The sequence below is a fragment of the Myxocyprinus asiaticus genome, chromosome 16 (genome assembly GCF_019703515.2).
Source record: "Myxocyprinus asiaticus isolate MX2 ecotype Aquarium Trade chromosome 16, UBuf_Myxa_2, whole genome shotgun sequence".
NCBI classification, from domain to species: Eukaryota; Metazoa; Chordata; class Actinopteri; order Cypriniformes; family Catostomidae; genus Myxocyprinus; species Myxocyprinus asiaticus.
In genome coordinates this window covers 20,774,165-20,793,789 of record NC_059359.1, presented here as the reverse complement: position 1 = coordinate 20,793,789, position 19,625 = coordinate 20,774,165, and the positions used below count along the sequence as shown (strand labels likewise).

Here is a 19,625-nt window from a genome sequence, read left to right as displayed (position 1 = left end):
TATGATTTCATTTGAAGTGCTCTGGACGCGGCTTCATAAGCTGTGCCTTTTGTGTATGTAATCAGGCTAACAGAATGTTGATTTATATCCAGATTTATATTTTTCGGCAAATATATTTGTTATCAGCCTCCAAATATAATTAATTATCGGTTATGGTATCGGCCAAAATTTCCATATCAGTGGATCCCTATTGCACAATATCAAGTTTTGAATGAAAGACTGTCTGTTACAAGTATGACTTTATACCTCATACTAAGATTTTTGAAAATGTACCACTTGTAAAAAAATTTTAATAAATCATACCAATGTGATAAAATCGACAGGTCTACAGCCCATATCTAATATATTTGAGTTGTGGAGACAGTCAGAATACTCTGCATAACTCATCACCACAAAAGTTATGGTAAGCTGCTTCACTTTTCAGAAATATTAATGCATAATCAAGCACTGATTTCACACTGAAGGAAATAAACATACAGGAGAGTATTTTTAATATTTATTTGAATGCACATTAATGTATAATTCTGTTTCTGTATTTTAAAAGGTTTTCGGTCCCTTTAAAAAAAAATTATGACTTTTGGCAACCAGTTATGAAATATGAATAATTAAGTGCAAGCCTACACAACTGCAAGGTCCTTTGAGCAGTAAACCGTCACAAGCATCTTTGCATGCCACAAGTCTTGGGCAAAAAACACACAGCATAGCAAATGACAGACGATTAACAGTGACACAGTTATCCTTGCAATACAACAGAGTTTAAAAAATAAAATAATACAAATAAAAAATAAACATGTAAAAGTTGTTTTTATAGTTGTTACTTTGTGTGATCTACACAGCATAATGTTATATTGAAGAACCCTGTGTCATTTAGACCAAAGAAAGTGATTTTGAGTGTGTGCATGTGTCTGTGTATCGAGATTCTGCTATATGTGTGTCAGAAAGGTAAACGTTTGGCATAGAAGCTTAGTGGAAAAGTTAGAAAAGCTCTTTGACAAAAATGAGACAACATCAGTTTGGCACCACAACTTTTCTGCAATTAGTGCAGTAGCCATAGTACATTAGGCCAAGAGACCGGTACAAGGACAGAGAGCTGAGCCATTCAGCATGCAAACAGAAGGTTAGCACAAGCTAGCATAAGTAGCTAATGCACTGATGTGTAAAGCAACGTTGCAGTCAGTCCCTGGAATAAATACATGGCTTTCATTTATGACACACTTCAACCCAGAGATCTAAAAAGAGGTACAAAAAAAATTAACTGGAGAATAAGCACAGACAGTTCCTTTTTAATATTCCTGCTCAAGATTGTGAGTAGTCAGTCAATGTCTAAAATAAAGAGCAATAGAGAGAGAAATAGAAGTACAAAAAACATAAGCAACTCCAAATAATAAAAGTTACAGAAACCAACATTGTGTGAAAACACAATGCACTTTCAGTTAATTAGTGTTCATTTCATTACACTGTAAAAAAAAAAAAAAAAAAAAAAAAGAAAGAAAAAGAAAAAAAAGAAAGAAAGAAAGAAAAGAAAAGTCTCACTCCTGCTCATACAGTGAAGAACAAGGTTAAAAACAGGTTAAAGATGGAATTGGTATTTGGGGTCGGTTGCTTTGAGAGAGAAAAAAACAGAAAGGGTGGTGTGTGGGGCTGAGTTAGGGGTGTAGATGTAATTATAACTGTGCTAGTTAGGAAGTGTCTCCTTTTTTTGTCCCTTTAGCCAACATAAGGTTTTATTGGTGGTTGATGTTGAAGTGATGATAAATGACAAATTTACACTGTAGTGCAGGCGACTATTAAAATCCATCTGGAATACTCTCCAATAGGCAGCAATGGTGAAGAACAACATATGCAGAGCATTATAATTAAAACAGATCACAAGCCTCTTCACTACAATTACAAAATGCAACTCTACGTCACATCTTTTTAAGTTTATTTGCCCAATAATTCATATGAACACAATGTAAAAGTTTGGAAAATCTGAAAGGTTCATGAGCATGAAAATTACAGGCATTATGGATACAAGAGTGTCCATGTCATTTTCTTTTAAACACAGTGGCATACCAAGATAAACTTTCTAAGTCCTTTGTTTTTTCTGTTCACCCACTGAGCAAAGGCGGTTGAATCTGGTTCTCTATCAATTTTCTGCTTTCTGTGATGTCTAATTTATGTTTTGTTTTTTTTCTCCCCTTTTCTCCCCAATTTGGCATGCCCAATTCTCACTGTGCTCTAGGTCCTCGTGGTGGTGTAGTGACTCGCCTCAATCCAGGTGGCGGAGGACAAATCCCAGTTGCCTCCGCGTGTGAGACAGTCAATCCGCGCATCTTATTACGTGGCTTGTTGAGCACGTTACCGCGGAGACCTAGCGCATGTGGAGGCTTCACGCTATTCTCCGCAGCATCTGATTTATCTTTTAAATGGAATAGGTTTTGAAAATCAAATTTCGAATTCGAAACTGCTAGTGACTTGTTAGTCTTCAACATACAATTCAAGCTTTCTATACAGGCTTAACTTGTGTACTCCTAAAATCATGCTGAATTAACTTTGTGTCAGGCCGGAATGCTAAATGCTCAGGGGGGCAAAAAAAACAGCAGATTCTGCAGGTAATGCTCTGTTTACAAGTTGTGCTTAGGATGGGGCCCTTACATCTTAAAGCGACTCATCCCTGTTTTAAGGCGTTAGAACTGTCTCAGCAGCACACAATGGAAAATCCAAGGATATAAAATACAAATTCATTTTTAAACAATACGGCAATTTTAAACAAATCTGTAACTCAGCAATTCTATAGTAGATAAAATGATATTATATTAAAGAAAACTAACACTGCAGTTGGTATGATTGATATGATAGCATTTTGTGAAATGAGACACTTTCAGGCATTTTCTCGGCCCCTAAAAGAAAATAATTAATGTGGAATTACTCCAAATATGAAACAAGAAACAGTTTATACAGAGATAAGCTGATCCCCTGCAGTTAAGTTGGACAGGCCTAAGTATTCATGCTCTGCTGACCTTAGCATAACTTCCACTCATCTTGTTTCCTTCTGACCCCTCAGCATTCAATTGATGATCTACAGAAGCCAGAGCACCGCAGCAGCCAGCAGCAGAGCTGACCCCAGAGTGGAGGCTACTGAGGGGGAGAGGGGCCCACCATTGAACACCAGCTTATAGGACACCACCTCCTGTTTCAGACCATTCTCCTCCGCCATGCAGCGGAATACGCCCTCTTTCAGAGGCAGGTCAGGGGTGGGTGCAAGCACACAGGAAGAGCCCGAGATGGTGCAAGGATATAGCTTGATGCAGTTGTCTTTCTCCCAGAGGTATGTGGCATGGTAGGAACGCACAGGGCATGGTAGCAGCACTGGTCCATCTTTATCCACTAACACCTCTTTGGGTATGGTGCTACGTGTCTTTGTAGCTGTATTCAAGGTGAGCAGAAACATATTAGTGTCAAATACTTTTAGCAAAAATACATCACTAAAAAGTTGTAGACATGATAATTCAAGTTACAATGAATGTTTATTTTCTTATTTGAACCTTTAAAAAGGCTTATAAAACTATTGCTATGGGATTTAGTTTTTAAGTGTTTTTTCCCCTATATTCTGTAAAGCAAGCTACAAAAGAAGCTATTTTCTAAGGCATGAACAATGATGAAAATCCTGTTATGTCATTGAATAAAACAAATATATTTTATAAGTGACAGGACTGAAGGGAAAAAAGTTACAGTATATTTAGAAATGTAATAAATGCTAGATTTAGAAGGAATGCAAGACAGGAACGCAAGTTTCAGGAAATCTTTTAACCTCTTCAGTGCGTTCATTAATTAGATTGGGGGTCTCCAAACTTTTTGATTCAAAAGACCCCCAAATATGATGAGGGACCCTCTTTCTAAAATATTACAGTAAAATATACACTAAATGTATAAAGACCCAATTATTTTGTTTAAGTGCAATAGTAAGCCATTTAATTCAGAAGTCCTTCTCTGGCACTGTCTGCATCCAATTATATAGTCCATTCCCTCAAGCACCAGCGATATAAACACAGACAGCACATTCATAACAAGTTGGTAGTGTAAATGGACTGTATGCAATGAATTAGAAGAATAGAAATATGGAATATGGTTAAATGGGATACGCTTCTTTCAAATGTATGTAAAATGTGGTTTAGGATATGGATATATGCTCAGTTAAATTATAGAGACTGTTTAATCATTGGCTAGTATTAACAGTGATTGTGTTGGCACACACTTCACATCTACTGGTCAATTTTTTTTAATTTTTTTTAAATTAATTTATTGAATTGATTCAACCAAAAGCATTTCTAATTCAAACTAAACGAAAACATAATAAAAAATTACAAAGTGGTCAAAAAAATCATACTAAATCCAAACATTTACATTAACATTTACATTTAGAAAATTAAAAATAATTACAACAACAAGTGGAAAAATACCAATACAAATTAGATCATAAATACAATTGTAAATATAAACATAATAATAATAATAATTGAAAAATAAACCATGCGCTCTCACGAAAATTGGATAAGACATAGCGGAGAGTCATTGTGCATAGCGCTGCACTTTGCGCACTTACGAAAATAGAGCCCAACATGATGTTTTCAAAATTAAGTAATAGGCTTTATATTGTCATTGTACTACAGCCAAAGCAAATTAAAATAATTATTATTATTTGGAAAATATTTACTTTTACTTATTACTAATTGTATTGAGTTGACAGTTTATATTGTTTTTATCCACTATTAGAGTACTGTCAGTTGTATAAACCTAAAAATAAATGTTTTCATTTCAATACATGTATTTGTGTCCTTTTTACAATAAATATTTTTCTAAAACAGCTTTACATAACATTGCTTTACGACCCCCAGTTAGCAAGTTAAAGGTGACAATGCCTTGGAGAACCCCCCTAGAAAGATACAGTATAAAACAAATACAAACTATTGTGGAAGGAGAGATGTAAAGATGTGTCGCTTAGAAATATAAGTATTTTTAAGTTTTTTATTAAAATATTTTTTTCATATTATATTAAACTATATGCAAATAAAATATATGCAGTTTAAATGTATTTGTTAAAAACTACGGCAGGGATGAATCTCATGATTTCAAATGTCAAATTTGGTAAATGTTTACTTTAATTGATTTTTTCTTTTTTTTTTTTTGCACACCCTCTAGCACCTCATGGTGGCCCCCGTAGGTTCTCTGGACATCAGTTTGAAAACCTCTAAATTAGATAAGAAAAGTTTCCATGCAAAAATGGCGTCAGTCTTTTTGTACAACCTACCTATAACATCTCCACAGACTGAGGCATTGGAGTGGTCAAGGGTCTGAATAAGGGTTCTGTTTTCAAATAGGAAAAGATGGACAATATGAAAATTAGGTTACATATATTGACAAACTAATGCCCTCATTGAAAGAGTGTTCTGTTTTATTGTATTGGGATAATTGTGTGTGCATATGTACCCAGTGCTTAAGTTGTAGTCTGCAGGGATAGCAGTACACTTTTGCTTGGTCACATCCCATGCACAATATGGATCTCGAGAAAGGATGCATTCCCGGCAGCTGACCCCATAGCGACCACAGTCAGCCAGAGGGAGGCGCTGCACTTCTATCTCTGTGCCAACATAGAGATGACCCTAGCATAAAGCAGAATATGGAGATGTAAGGTGCCATATGGCTCCTATCAAACATAATTTGATATATCTATGTGATCAGTCTTTCTCTCACTGTAGCATGAAAGTAATGACTCAAAGATGATATAATGAAAGGGACAGGATTACAGTGGAAAAAATTTGTCCTATTAACTACTACTGCAGGACAGAATGGCCTGTTTTAGTGTAAGATAACTTCTTTAAAATGTGCCTCTACCTTTTTGGAGTCAATAGCCATGTTGATGACGGGACTATCGTCATGGAATAAGGAATACTGTGCAATGATAAAGGCTCCTTCTATGGTATGGAGCACCTTCAGGACTTTACCCTTCTCTGTACAGGGGACATAGGAAAATAGTATTGCAAAAGAATTATAATTGTATTGGAAAAAAATTCAGCACTTAACCTTTTAATTGTTTTTCCGCAGTTCTCCATACCTGTGCCCAGATAAATGACGCTATAGTGCTCATCATTGACAGCAAGGACTGTGTCACCCACAATGTGGGTGAAATGGTCTTGGACTGGCAAGTCTAGAGGATCCTTTCCAACCGGTCTGATCATGTCCTCAATCTCAGGGTGATCCCTGATCACAGTCAGAATCTTCTGGTTATGAGCCGCTGTGTTATTTTTGAAAGCACACTGGGTAAAAGTGGACCACACAAAAAAGAATCAGACTGAGGCTTAGTTTTTTGAAATTGTAGTAAGGATAGAACAGATTTATCTCTTTCGTACATAGGATCAGTGTTTGCTGAGTATTGCACTAAAATGTTAAAGAAAATTAATATAACAACGTTAAATTAATATAACTTAAAAATGCATATAACAAATGTTTAACATTCATAACGTGAATAACAACATGGATGTTGGTATATTTTTATACTGGCACCTGATTTTGCCTAGGGCTGTTTATTATTTAAGAGCAGGGGTTTTCAAACTTTGTGATGCCAAGGATCCTCAATTATGATGATCCCCTTGCAAGGGACCCTCTTCCTAAAATATAAAGGCAGCTATACAGTATATTTTAATGTATAAAAGCCCATTTATTCTGTGTGAGAAATGTAGTAAGTGTTAATATGTATACATGTATTATTATTAAGAACATGTTGTTTCTAAAATTAAATATTATTTTTATTTATATTGTCATAATGTACAAAAGCCAAAACAAGATATTAAACTATTATCTGGAAAATATTCAATTCTTAATAAGTATTACAGAACATGCTGCCTGATAGGGCTGGGTATTGATACAGATTTGTCAATTCGATTCTGATTATCAAGCTCTCGATTCGATATCGATTCATAGGGTATATTTCAGTTATAATGTCTCTTTTGCTTACATATGAAATAAATAATTTCCCAGCTAATGCTGTTAATTATACAGGGGGCCTTCTAACTAGGTACATTACAAAAATATAAATTTGACTAAATATATTGTATTTGCTTTTCATAATTTTGGTCACATTTTGGCTTTTTAAAGGGAACAAATCCATGTATTCAATCAATCAATAAATCTTATATTTCATATATTATTTTTTGTTACATGTTTATTGTTTAATTAGATTAATTTGTACTATTTACAAGTATTTACACTGATTTGTTGAACACGTGCTAAAACTGGTACTGTCTCTTTATCAAAACCGGAATTTCTGTAAAGAGCATCTGTAGATGAGTGCATGTTAATGAGAGAGACTTGAATGGCTTTATCTCATCCATGCTATGCATGATTAGAATTAAATGTTTATTTATTTTTATTTTCTGACCAACAACTGACTGTAGAGAACAGAAAGGGTATTAAAAGAGACATTATTCAATGGCAAATGGGTCGCGTAGATCTCGTCTTTGGACAAACATAAAACGGAACAACTTTTACACTCAACGCACAATGAAAGGTTCTCGCTGCTGAATACTCCAACATACTACACAATCACTGGTGAGTGAAATGTAAACGTTTACCAGCCAGTTGCCAAATATACACATTTTAGTTCCATAGCACGAAATTTGGTTGCAAATGCGAGTGATTTCCTCTCATTGTAGAGCAAGGGCATTGATTTGGCATGATTTTTTTGGGGGGGGGGGGGGTGGTGTTACATTTACCCATGTTTCCATTGATCATGGAATCATACCTGGAATCTACCCTGTTGTAGAGGGCTGTGCATAGAGTAAAAGATCAATCTCTCATCGTTCAAATGAAGATCACAGTACATCAGAAAATCAATATTTTTACACACTCACTGCCTGACAACTCCCACTGATAAAGCTAAAGGTAACAACAAACTAAATGTTTGCATCACAAGTACAAACTATTCTTGAAAGTATGTGCATTTCAAGAAACGATAGATGAAAACATAGCAATAAGTAAGAAATCTTTTTTCACAACTACACTACCGGTCAACAGTTCTGAAACACTCATTCTTTATTATAATTTTTTTTTCTTCACATTTTAGAATAATAGTAAAGTCATCAAAACTATGGAATAACATAAATGGAACTATGGGAATTATGTTGTGACTAAACAAAATCCAAAATAAATCAAAACTGTGTTATATTTTAGCATCTTCAAAGTAGTCACCCTTTGCCTAGAATTTGCAGACATGTACTCTTGACATTTTCTCAACCAACTTCTTGAGGTATCACCCTGGGATACTTTTTAAACAGTATTGAAGGAGTTCCCATCTATGTTGGGCACTTATTGGCTGCTTTTCTTTATTATTTGGTCCAAGTCATCAATTTCAAAACCTTTTTTTTTTTAATTACATTTTAGTTTTATAATTAAATTAATTAAAATGGTGGCACAATTATGTTTTTGTCTACAAAACTAATTTCAAACATTTAAGCATACGCCTTCAGATCAAAAGATTTTTAAGATCATGAGAAACATTTCAGTCAAGTGTTTTAAAACTTTTGACCGGTAGTGTATATGCAGATGTGGTTATATTTTCTTTCTGTTCAACACTGTGTCTGTCAATATAATAAGATAACTGTGAATAATTAATAATTATGACAAGTTGTTAAAAAGGAGAATGAAATGTGTCAAAATTAGACATGAAAAATGTCAAATTCGATAAATGTCAACTTAATTCCTTTTTATTTTATTTCTGTAGACCCCTTAGCATCCCCTTGCAGCCCCCTGGGTGTCCCTGGACCAGTTTGAAAACCCCTGTTTTAGAGTGTTTGTGTGTTCTACCGTTCCAGGACGTGGCAAAGTCAAAGGTGAGTTGTAGCCCCTCAGTTTAGATGTAAAAAATGAGTTGTCAATGTCCTCAATAGAGTATGCACACACTACAGTGGTGTTCCTGTAAAAAACATAAGCATAAACACTGGGAAAAATAACTCAAATAAACTACACATTGCACAGTTTTCTTGAAATTATCCTTTAGTTGAGGACAACTGACAATGCTGACATCAATGTTTGAGGTAAAAATCTGCAGGGATGGATTTTTTGGTGTACTATGTGTTTAGTTTACCAGTGCCAAATAGAGGTATTATCCAACAGCCTGATGTTGAATGCTTGCAGAATCTGTCTCTTACTTCACTTCCACTTACCAGGCATTGGAGAAGAGGCCGTACATCACCCCAGTGCGGAGATGGTCAGAAGTCAGAACGAACGTCTGCTTGATGTTGTTGTACTGAACGGGAGTTCCAGCTTTCCCACACATCACACGAGCCTTCAGAAATGTAGTCCAGGAGTTTGGCAACAAATTTGGAAGCCCTCCCTCGTCAACCTGAGCCACAGATACAAACACAAGGTTATTATAGACCTTGAGTCCTCATGGCTGTTTGTATGAATCTGCAATGGTTAAAAGCAGCAGTTTGTTACCATGCAGATTCGTCCTATCCGAGCTCTATATGGCTCTTCATCAAAACTTGCTGAATTGTTGACCTCACTAAAGAAGAAATAGATCTCATCTTTGAGATTCTCGCTGTGTGGAATCACAGCAGCTCCTGCAAACTGGGGATCTGAGAGAGAAAGAGTGAGAGAGAGGGTGAGAACAAATTTTTTGATTTCATAGATGAAAACTTTGATTTGTGCTGGATTTAAAAGCATCTCTCTTTGAACCTTAAAGCTTATGTTTCAATGTTAAAATATTCCTTTCCCAGCTTTATGTGCACAGAACAACTGTATGTAAGCTATTTGTAGATTGATTTCCCAGAAGAATGTCAACACTGTAGCTCTGTGGCTCTTTCCATATTCCTCTGTTTGTGTGAGTGGCCCAGCACAGCAACACTGATTCAACCACTGGCATGAGCTTGAGGAGGGACTACATGTTTGCCCGAACAACGAAAGATGGACAGTATTTGGAAAAAGTCGTTATTTCATTTGGTGCAACTACTGTAGTGGCATAGAAATTACAAACAGCAGCTTTACGTTTTTATTTATTTAACAAATCATTTATAAAAGTTTTTACTTTAAGCCAATTTCAGATTATTAAAAAAAATAAACATATAAGGCAGTGAACTAAAATAGAGTGAACTGACAGAATAGGCTAGGAGACTTTAGCTCCTGCAAATCCTGCAAGAGATCCTAAACTGCTAGTGCAGTATGGAGAACAACTCTGCCTACTCACTCTGCAACCATTTACTCTCTGACTTTAGCAGCTTTTTGGAGCCATAGGTACGACGGATAGAGCCAGTCTGCCCTGCAACTGCTGACAGAGCAGAGTAAAGATTTCCACCTAAATGAGGGGGGCAAAGAAAGAAAAGTGTATCCATAAGCCAAACCTGTGTAACTTGTCCTTTTAAATTCCTGTCTAATCAAATACTCCCTTGAAGTTTATTTCAAAAATTAAAATTTACAGTAATTCAACCAATGTTTGCATGACATTGTGATACACTCTAAAAAGAGTGCATTACACACACACACACACACACACACACACACACACAAAGCAATGACATGTAATTAGACTATTAAAACCCTGTCATTCTTATCAGACAGCACTGACTCTCTGTTCATGCTAATGCTCCTTCCACTTCACTCTCACTGACTTATGGAGAGATTGTTGAGACACAAGTTCTTTCAGGATCAGTGTTTGACCTTTTAGCTCTTCTAAGCACACATGGCATACAAAATACTTTGTATCTGACATTTAGTGGACTAAAAATCTTTTTGATATATTACAGGGGTCATTATTCTTTTTAAGGATATTTTTTCAATTTCCTCTGATACACACCTCATCATTCATTTAGACCTTGTAAGTCACTGTCATGCTTGCTTACCATTTAACTCATTGTATTTACATATTTAAAGTGCTCATCTATATCTCTTGCTTGTCTGAGAGAGGTCACATCAGCCAGGTGAGTTATGCTATATTTCCGTCTACTACACTTCAGAAGCAAATGCCAGTTACAATGAAAAATGTGAATAAAAAATAATAAAAATCCCATATCCCTCTGTTGTTGCATTATCCCATTAAGTTGTCCTTCCATTATTCCTCTCCTCTCTCTCTACCTGCTGACAGACTGATGGAGCGCTGAGAGGGGAAAGGTGCCAAGATCTCAGATGCTGATGTTTCCTGTTGCATGTCCATCAGTACACTGTCATTCACCTAAATAAGAGAGATGATGTGATTATTCAATACTCAGGCTTTTTATAAGAAAACAACAGACATAGCACCTTGAAAATCAGATCATTTTCTAGCAAGGAGAGGAAATGAGAAGGTGCTGAAACTATTAGAAAAATTAAATATTATAAATATAATATAAAATAAATATTTTCCATATTATAATTAATTAGTTAAATGTGTGTCCCTCAGGAAGTCAAAAGCTCCTTTTATTCTATTGCTTTCAGTTCTGTCTAGTTCTAGTCCAAGCACAGTGGTGCAGGAAATTGTTAAATGTGTCATTATAAATCACACCCACTGCAAAGAGAAAGGGGGGAGTGACATCACAGAAGGTTATACAAATTTTTTTTTTTTTTGTCATTTGTTAAATTTGTTCAAATACTTTCTCCTACCCCAGCTATATATGCAGAGACAACCTTAAGTAAGCCATTCGTACATTCCTACGAAATGCGTACACACTGGCTATGTGGCGCTATCAAAACATTGCTCTCTCTGTTTGAGCATCCCGACCAGCTCAATCAACCATTGGTATGGGTTTGGGCTGGACTATCTGCTTGTCCGACCAAAGGAAGAAGGGGGGAGTGTGTGCAAAACCTATTTGAAAACAGTTATAATTTTTGCATATAGATAATCGCCTATAAGGCATCTTACCAGGAGCCAACATTTTGGAGCACCTGCTCTTGTCCCACACACCATGAAGGAGTCGCCAACTCTCTCAATTACAGTGATGAAATTATCACACTCATGCTATAGAAAGATGAAATAACACAATAAGAATTTATGGGAAGCTTAAGTATAACTTGATATACAACATATCTAACACATAAATTATGTATAATAAATAATAGAAAATACAGTCACTCGAGACATAGCATATAATCCTTTTGTGGGAATAGAGAGGGTCTTTCTTTTTCTATACTGAATGGTTATTGTGCACATAAACGATTTTGCTTTGCAAAATCCACCATTTTTATTTGCTCATTTAAAGGTACTCATCAGTTGGCTTCTGTCTGTGCCATTACCCTTAAAAATAGCCTTATTCAGTCAAGTCTGAGTGATGACCCGCTCATCATGGATGACTATTTCTGTAGAATTTGAACCAGGCCAGTGAATCCAGCTAGGCTCCAGCTTCCCTGATGAGTAGAGTCTTGGAACAATGTTCATAAACATTTGAAATTCAGACAATATTTATTATAATCCAACTAAACCTGATAAATGTAATTTACACAGAGGGTTTATAAGAAATGACTGGACACATTTTGATTGTAATTTCATTTACACTGTCAAATTTGACAGTACATTGAATCACACAGTTTAAATATGTCTAAATAATCCATTTTCTGTGCTAGAAGCTACAGCATCTGCTTCCAGTCACCTTTCAACAGATGGTTTTTACACTGTAAAAACACAGGGAACTATGAAAAATATAAGAGAGGTTAAAATAGAAATTATTTTTATTGGATTTGAAATACTAGAAGGGGCTGTTTGTATAAATCTGTTTTAGGCTAGTCTTACAAGTTAATTATCTAAAATTGTAATTTCAGACTGGACTTAACTTTTTCAATCAGTTGCATAAAAATTTCGATTGGTCTAATTTAAGATACAAATGTAAGACTGCATACCCCTAGGTGAACTTTTGTTTAGATTCTATGTAGCCATGGTAAATAACTGTCAGCTGAGCCAAAAGGAGCATCCCAAACTGCACACTGCTACACTATTCTTCGCCATTTCGTAGTGTAAGTAGTGCGAGCAGTATGTTAACACTGAAATTGCAGCAAAAATACGTGTATTTAAGTACCCGGATGATGCACTTTTTCAACCATCAAAACAGAGTGTGGAATGTTGGACACTTCATAAACCCTAATCTGTGTGAATATGTACGTTGTTGAAGATACAATTGTTGAACTGAGAATGGATAACGTGCTAAAGCTAGTGGCATCATATAACGTGCTTGAAACGTCATTTCCGTCAGCTGTTAAATGCCGAATGCTTCCATGTAGTAAACAAATGTGATTCCATTTGGGATGATACAACACTGACAATTCATACACAACATGGCTAGAGTCTTTCCAGCAAGTCAGTTCAGTGGTGGCCATCTTTGGAACCCTCTCGGGCAGCTATTTTTCATGTAAACAAGTTGCATACAAGAGCAGCTCCTATCTACTTGAATGGGGAAATCCTAGAGGTTGGTCAAGATTATGATCAAAGAACATATTTCAAATCATCAGAAAAATCTGACAACACTGGAATCATAAATGGTGCTTCTTTACCTCAGATTACGGCAATAAAAATAAAAAATAAAATAATCGAAGCTTTTTTTTTAAAGCTAATAATACACATGTGTGTTTTCGAGTTGATTGACAGGCGATGTCTGTGTCTAAAAGGGGATTGTCTCTTTTACCTGTAAGGCGGTACTTCCTTTCTACACTGACCATTTGGCATTCCAATTTCTCCCATTCATTTTAATAGAAGTGGCCTGTCTCTGCTAAATAGTCTCTGTATCGGTCTAATTTAAGACCAAGATGTAAGACTGCATACCCCTAGGTAAACTTTTGTTTAGATTATATGTTGCCATGGAAAATAACTGTCGGCTGAGCTAGTAGGGGCTTAAGTGGAGGGCTATAAGGGGCTTAAGTTGACACTTTGTAGAAGACTTTGACTTCTACAATGGTAACCTTGTGTTTTATTATTATTTGTGTTAATCACTAAATTTGTTCATTAGAACTGATTTTGAAGCATAGTATTTTTCTAATATGCAAATATTTTTAGTGAAGGAAAATGGTGTTGAGTGTCCACTGTTGGCCAAATTGTTCAATGTCTTATACATTTCCCACAATGCAATGCGAATTTAGACTGCCTTATCAAACAGAGCTGTGAGCTTGTTTTATGCAACAGGCTCTCTATGGTGTCTTTAGTTAGTCACCAAGATAGCACACGTACATCTCCGAGATGTCTGTTTTAGATCTGTTCATCTGGAAAGCATCACGATCTAATTAACTTCTGTTAAACTTCTTAAAAATTTCAGATTTACAAACATTCTAAATCATAAACATCTTAAAGACATCTGCTGAATGTCTTATTGACATCCAAGAAATTTGGCATTCATCTCAGATGTATTGCAGAGGAGCAAACAATGTTAAAAATACGTCTTCCAGATGTAAACACACACATAAAATAGACGTCTGGGTGCTGTACGTGTACTATTAGGGCAGACTGATTGATAGACGCAGTCTTAGGATAATGATTTTTTTTGCAACCGACCCCTGTTTTCAAGTTAGCAGTTTTCTTGAGGTCTGGACTGACTGGGATTTTCTCTCTTACCTTCCGTGCTGCTGATTTAGAGACACATGTCTGTTTTGCAATCTCATCCATCACCACAGGGATCTGTGTGCACATTATCATTACAAGTAATGTAGCATTGCACAGTAATACTCCATTATTAGAATCCTCCATTAGTAACTGTTCATCAGTGGATGTATGAAATGTTCTCCTATTATTAAAGCTAAATTCTATATTATATATAATTTCATAAAGAAAGCAGGGCATCAAATGTCATGGCTAGTAAAATTAGCAGAGACTGTATTGTAATTATCTCTCCTTAGCACGAAATTGGGCTTGTATGCAACCATAAATAATCATATCACAGAGTTCCCATTTTAAATTATTGTTCTGTTCTATAAATAATGCACATGGTGAATACCAGCTATCTAGGTCAGTATTTAGAGCAGTGGTAGTGTACTAGCTTGATTCTAGGTTATGATGTCAGCACTCTTACCTGAATGTCATGCACTCCTTTATCACTGAAGGTAAGCTTATAGACGACCTCCTGGCCCCCCACATACAGGACATCTGTTCCCTGTTCATGGTAAACTGACGTGTAGTTTTCTGGTTTCATGAAGCGAAACCGAGGCGATTCTAAAAGCAAAATCGATAGAAATTCAGTGTATAAACAATGTTTATTGACAAACTTCATATGTATACGTTTGCATTATGTGAAATTGCATAATGTGCTTCTGCTAAATGGTGAAAATCCTTAAGGGGTCGTTCACACCAAACGTGTCCTTGCGCTAAAAAAAGATAGACACAGCACCACAGACTTTTAGTTGAAGTTCTTTTTAATGGTGCTGTAAGTGATTTTAGCCATTCTGGAATTTAAATAAACTGAGCCGTCAGATTAGCCACGCCCCATTTTTCCAAAACCCAGCACTCCAAAGATACCAAATGAGCTTTATTGAGACGAACACCGAGCAGAAGCGGTTGTCAAAAACAATAGCAAAATAGTGCCCTCAACTGACAACTGTTACAAACAAAATGGCATAAAAATGGCATTAAGCCTCAATAATTTGCTGCAACTACAAAACTATGAGAAAATGATTGACAGGCAGAAAGCATCAGAGACCGTGGCCCGCAGACACATTTTTGTTTGCTATTTACAGAATCTAGTGCTGTCACAGAGACTGGTGAGATATCTCACGGTACTTATTTAATTAATGTCTTTCAGGGAGTAGGAAAATTTTTTGCATACCTTTCCATTAAAAATAACTTACAGCACCTTGACATGGTGTCTAAAAAAGGTGAGGCTCCTGCATGAGACACAGAAAACAATGAGACGCAGTGCAACGTTCAAAGATGTCCATCACGCATGTTTACATAGAAAACAACTGAACAACAGTGCAAAAATGCGTTCAGTGTGACCGGCCCCTAAGCAAAGTCCCTTTCAAGGCAAGTAAGTCCACTCGGCGGCCATCTTTGGAACACTCCCAGGCAGCTATTTTCTATGGATATAACACTGATAGCACACGTACGTCACCCAGACGTCTATTTGAGGTGTGTGTTTACATCTGGAAGACGTATATTTAACGTTGTTTGCTCATCTGCAATATGTCTATAAGACGTATGTCAATAATATGTCTAGGATGTCACTAAGACATTCAGCAGATGTCTTTGAGAAGTTTATGATTTAGAACGTTTGTAAATCTGATGTTTAGTAGATGTTATTAAGATTGTGATGCTTTCCAGATGAAAAGATCTAAAACAGACATTTTGGAGATGTACGTGTGCCACCTGGGAAGTGGCATAAAAGTAGCCTACAGCTCCTATTTTCTTGAATGGAGAAAGACTGAAATCTCCAAAACAGTTGGTCAAGATTATGGTCAAAGAACATATTTCTTATCAGCAGTTAAATCGGACAACAAAAGTATTATAAATTGTGCTTCTTTAGCTCAAATCAATCTACAAAAAAATCCTTTTTCTGGATGGTCAAGCTCTTGAGTTGACTGACAGTCAATGTCTGTATCTAAAATGTGATTGTCTCTTTAACCTGTAAGGCGGGACTTCCTTTTCAATATCCGCCATTTTGGGCGTTCCAATTTCTCCCATTCATTTTAAAACAAGTGCTCTGTCTCGGGTTAAATAGTCTCTGCCCTAAGCCACCTTTGTGCTCATTCTTTATTTCCTGACCAAAATGTACAAATGTTGTAGTCAAAGGTAACGCTGTATGTAAAATTAGAAATGATTTACACCAAACTGTAGACTATAAACAGAGGCTTGGAGACATTCCTTAAAATGAAAACGTTGCAACAGGTGTTTGTGTCGATCTGTTATCGTAGTGATTTCATTAGTAACGTAAATTCGGAGGAATGGCTTCTGCGAGGTCCAGCTGAAAAAGCGTTCAGACCAGTCTGATCCGGTTTCTGTTAGAACAAGAGGTATTCGTTTTTCATAACACAGTGGCCTTTAGCTCATCATGTTATTTGTCTCACCCGCCGCATCCTTCGTGATTTCAGGGAAGACGTGAGCTGAATGAGTGATTCGGGAAACGTCGTTGTCCATGGTGCTGAAGTGGGCGGTCATGACGAGCAGGCTCTTTAGGAGTCAGGGAGAATTAAGCCAAACCACAAATGAAGCTCTCACTTAGTCAGACGTAGTTTTCTTTTATCTGTAGCGGTAAGGGGTTGTTGCACACGTAGCACTGATGGGGTAACCGTTAAGCATGTTGACGTTTTCAAATAGAGGACTGTGAAACCTGAGGACACGTTTGGAATGAATAATAGTGTTTCGTGGAATTTTCCATGTCCCGTTCTGCCTCTGCAAGAATGTGCGTTTTCCGGGACCATGTTCTGCCTTGTGTTTTGGAAATACTTCAGTTCCTGCAGTGCTATTTGCGTTATCTCGTGCACCTGCATTGCAGCTCTGTAGATTGCGCTCTGTTTTCCTTAGAACAAACCCGTGCTGCGCGTATTCTACACGAAAATGCTTTTAAAAAAGCTTCTTTTTTAAAAAAAATAAATAAATAGCAATGGCATTCAATGTGCATGTTTACACATTTTAAAAAGAGGAATCGAATAATCCAGTATACAGCTGTTAATCAAGCGAGCTTCTTTGCTGCAACATCGCAACTAAAGTACTTATCACACATTAACAATCCTCACTAAGGGGCCGTTTACACCGAACCCGTTTTTGTCCGCCTGCGCTGTTTTTCAAATGTTTTTCTATGTAAACATGCGCCAAGTCTCGCTGTTGTTAGCGTCTCGCGAAAGACCGTCGCGTTTAGACGGGAACTTTTAAAAACGCGTCTCGAGATATCTGCATTCTGTTGTATTCGATGCGTTGCGTATCGATTTTTTTTAGCGCAAGTACGCTCTCGGTCTGAACGGCCCTTAACATACGTTAAAGAGATGATACTATGCCTACACGGTCTAAAAACATCCCAGCATCCTTTTTGAACCTTTGGTTTTAATAGAGATTTATTGGTTGGACTTGACAGCACTATACGCAGCACTTTTATACAGTGTTGTTTATAAGAAGTCAGAACACGTCAGTAATTAACGCTTTATATTTACTGTGGTAATATATAGGCTTTGGGATTAATCAAGCAGTAACCATGGCAACAACGAATGTACCATTTTTAATGATTAATATCACATACACGTCATGATGCAAAGTCAATCGTTTCTCAAAACAAAAATATTAATTAATTAATATATGCTTTCTTACATTTAGTTGCATTGCGATGTGATTTGATATTTCCCCTCATGTAACAGCATATAGACAATGCAACCTTAACACGCTTTTCAAGTAGATAACAAGAAGAGCTATTTCTGTTTCTTTGAGGGTGGATTTAGCATCTGGAAAATAGGACGTTTTAGGCAGGCCTGAAAGGAGAAATTTCCAGAACAGTCTAAAGAATTCGAATGTTGGCTAAAACTGTAACTTAAAAAAAAAAGTCTTACCCATTACGTTGAATTTCAGCCGTGGTGATTTTTCGGCTAAACCCACTGAAAACACAGCCGCCAATAGGAATAGATTCATGTTGCTGAGTGATGGCAATGTTTAATTAGAGTGATGAGTGAAGCGTCTCCACACTCAGAAAACTCTCTTTTCAAATTGTCTCGTTTTGCAGAAGTGCGCGTATGATATGCGTGCTCCGGCTGTCTCTCAGACCTCTATGAGAATCTATGGGGTAATTGCCTTCACGTCACACTGAAAGAGAGAGGAAGGGGATAGCAGACATGCGCTCACAGCAATCGCACAGCTTGACAATCACATTTTTAATTACAGACTCTCTTTATATTATCGGAGTTCTATCACGGATGTTTGACGCATTAAAGCATTTCAAATCTAAATCCATCATCACATTTCACTGTGATACAATTCACATGTAGACCCCACTTACACACTAGATACACCTTTTCAGTGTGTTGCCCTAGCCTTTACAGAATACTACATGTGAGAAGAATTGGAATGATTTTAACACTTTTTGTGTAATCCAAATAAGAAAAAACAAAAAACAAATAATAAGTTAACTGGTCTTAGAACTCTCAAATATGTTGCCTACCAGTACATACTTAACTAGACTTTGAAGTTAGCTATATCAGAAGAAAATAAATCATTTCGGACATTTGGGATGTCCGTTTTTTTACAAATGATATTTTAAAGGTGTAATTATTTTGCAAAAATGATCATTTTTGTTGTGCTAGTCAAAATGACAGTCGTATTGACACCTTACAGCATAGTTGCAGCATAATTTGAGCGCATTAGTTTTCAGATACCGATGCGATGCCATTGTAGAAATTCACTATTCACAGTTAGCCATTATCCATTTAATTTATGAATGAAAGAGTCCAATAACAGTGCAGTTACTGAGAGTACACGAGTAGTATTAGGCTGGTCATCCTAACATGGCAGACCCCATGAAGGGACCCTTTCCACGTATAAAACAGCTCTTATAGGGTTACTGATATGACTTGTCTTCATCTTACTGTATGTGAGCAGTCATGATTTTATACATACGTTTCAAAATTGCTATTATTCTTTAGGAGTAAGACTTTTTTATGAGAAAAAAATGAATTGTACCTTTACTAATGTTTCTGAAATTTATAAAAATGCAAAAAGTTTTCTCTTTGGG

General features: G+C 36.4%; 1 protein-coding gene across 1 annotated transcript; it reads right to left on the bottom strand.

Annotated features, from left to right (window-relative positions):
* Window positions 1-1,448: 1,448 nt before the first annotated feature.
* si:ch211-113g11.6 (uncharacterized protein LOC559008 homolog) lies at window positions 1,449-18,664 on the bottom strand. The gene is made up of 14 exons (XM_051721904.1): window positions 18,451-18,664; window positions 14,994-15,133; window positions 14,540-14,602; window positions 11,870-11,965; window positions 11,107-11,203; window positions 10,223-10,330; window positions 9,475-9,614; window positions 9,201-9,379; window positions 8,842-8,950; window positions 6,095-6,296; window positions 5,875-5,990; window positions 5,470-5,642; window positions 5,291-5,346; window positions 1,449-3,408 (listed from the first exon to the last, which is right to left on the bottom strand). Exons 1-14 carry the CDS (start codon window positions 18,527-18,529, stop codon window positions 3,062-3,064), a joined length of 1,905 nt encoding a protein of 634 aa, XP_051577864.1. The 5' UTR covers window positions 18,530-18,664; the 3' UTR covers window positions 1,449-3,061.
* Window positions 18,665-19,625: the final 961 nt, after the last annotated feature.

Coding starts and splice junctions, on each gene's coding strand:
- si:ch211-113g11.6 (XM_051721904.1), bottom strand. CDS start 18,529: ATGAATCTATTCCTATTGGCGGCTGTGTTTTCAGTGGGTTTAGCCGAA. Junction 5,347..5,469: donor GACTACAACTTAAGCACTGG/GTACATATGCAC, acceptor ATTTGAAAACAG/AACCCTTATTCAGACCCTTG. Junction 3,409..5,290: donor AGTCTGTGGAGATGTTATAG/GTAGGTTGTACA, acceptor CCTTGAATACAG/CTACAAAGACACGTAGCACC.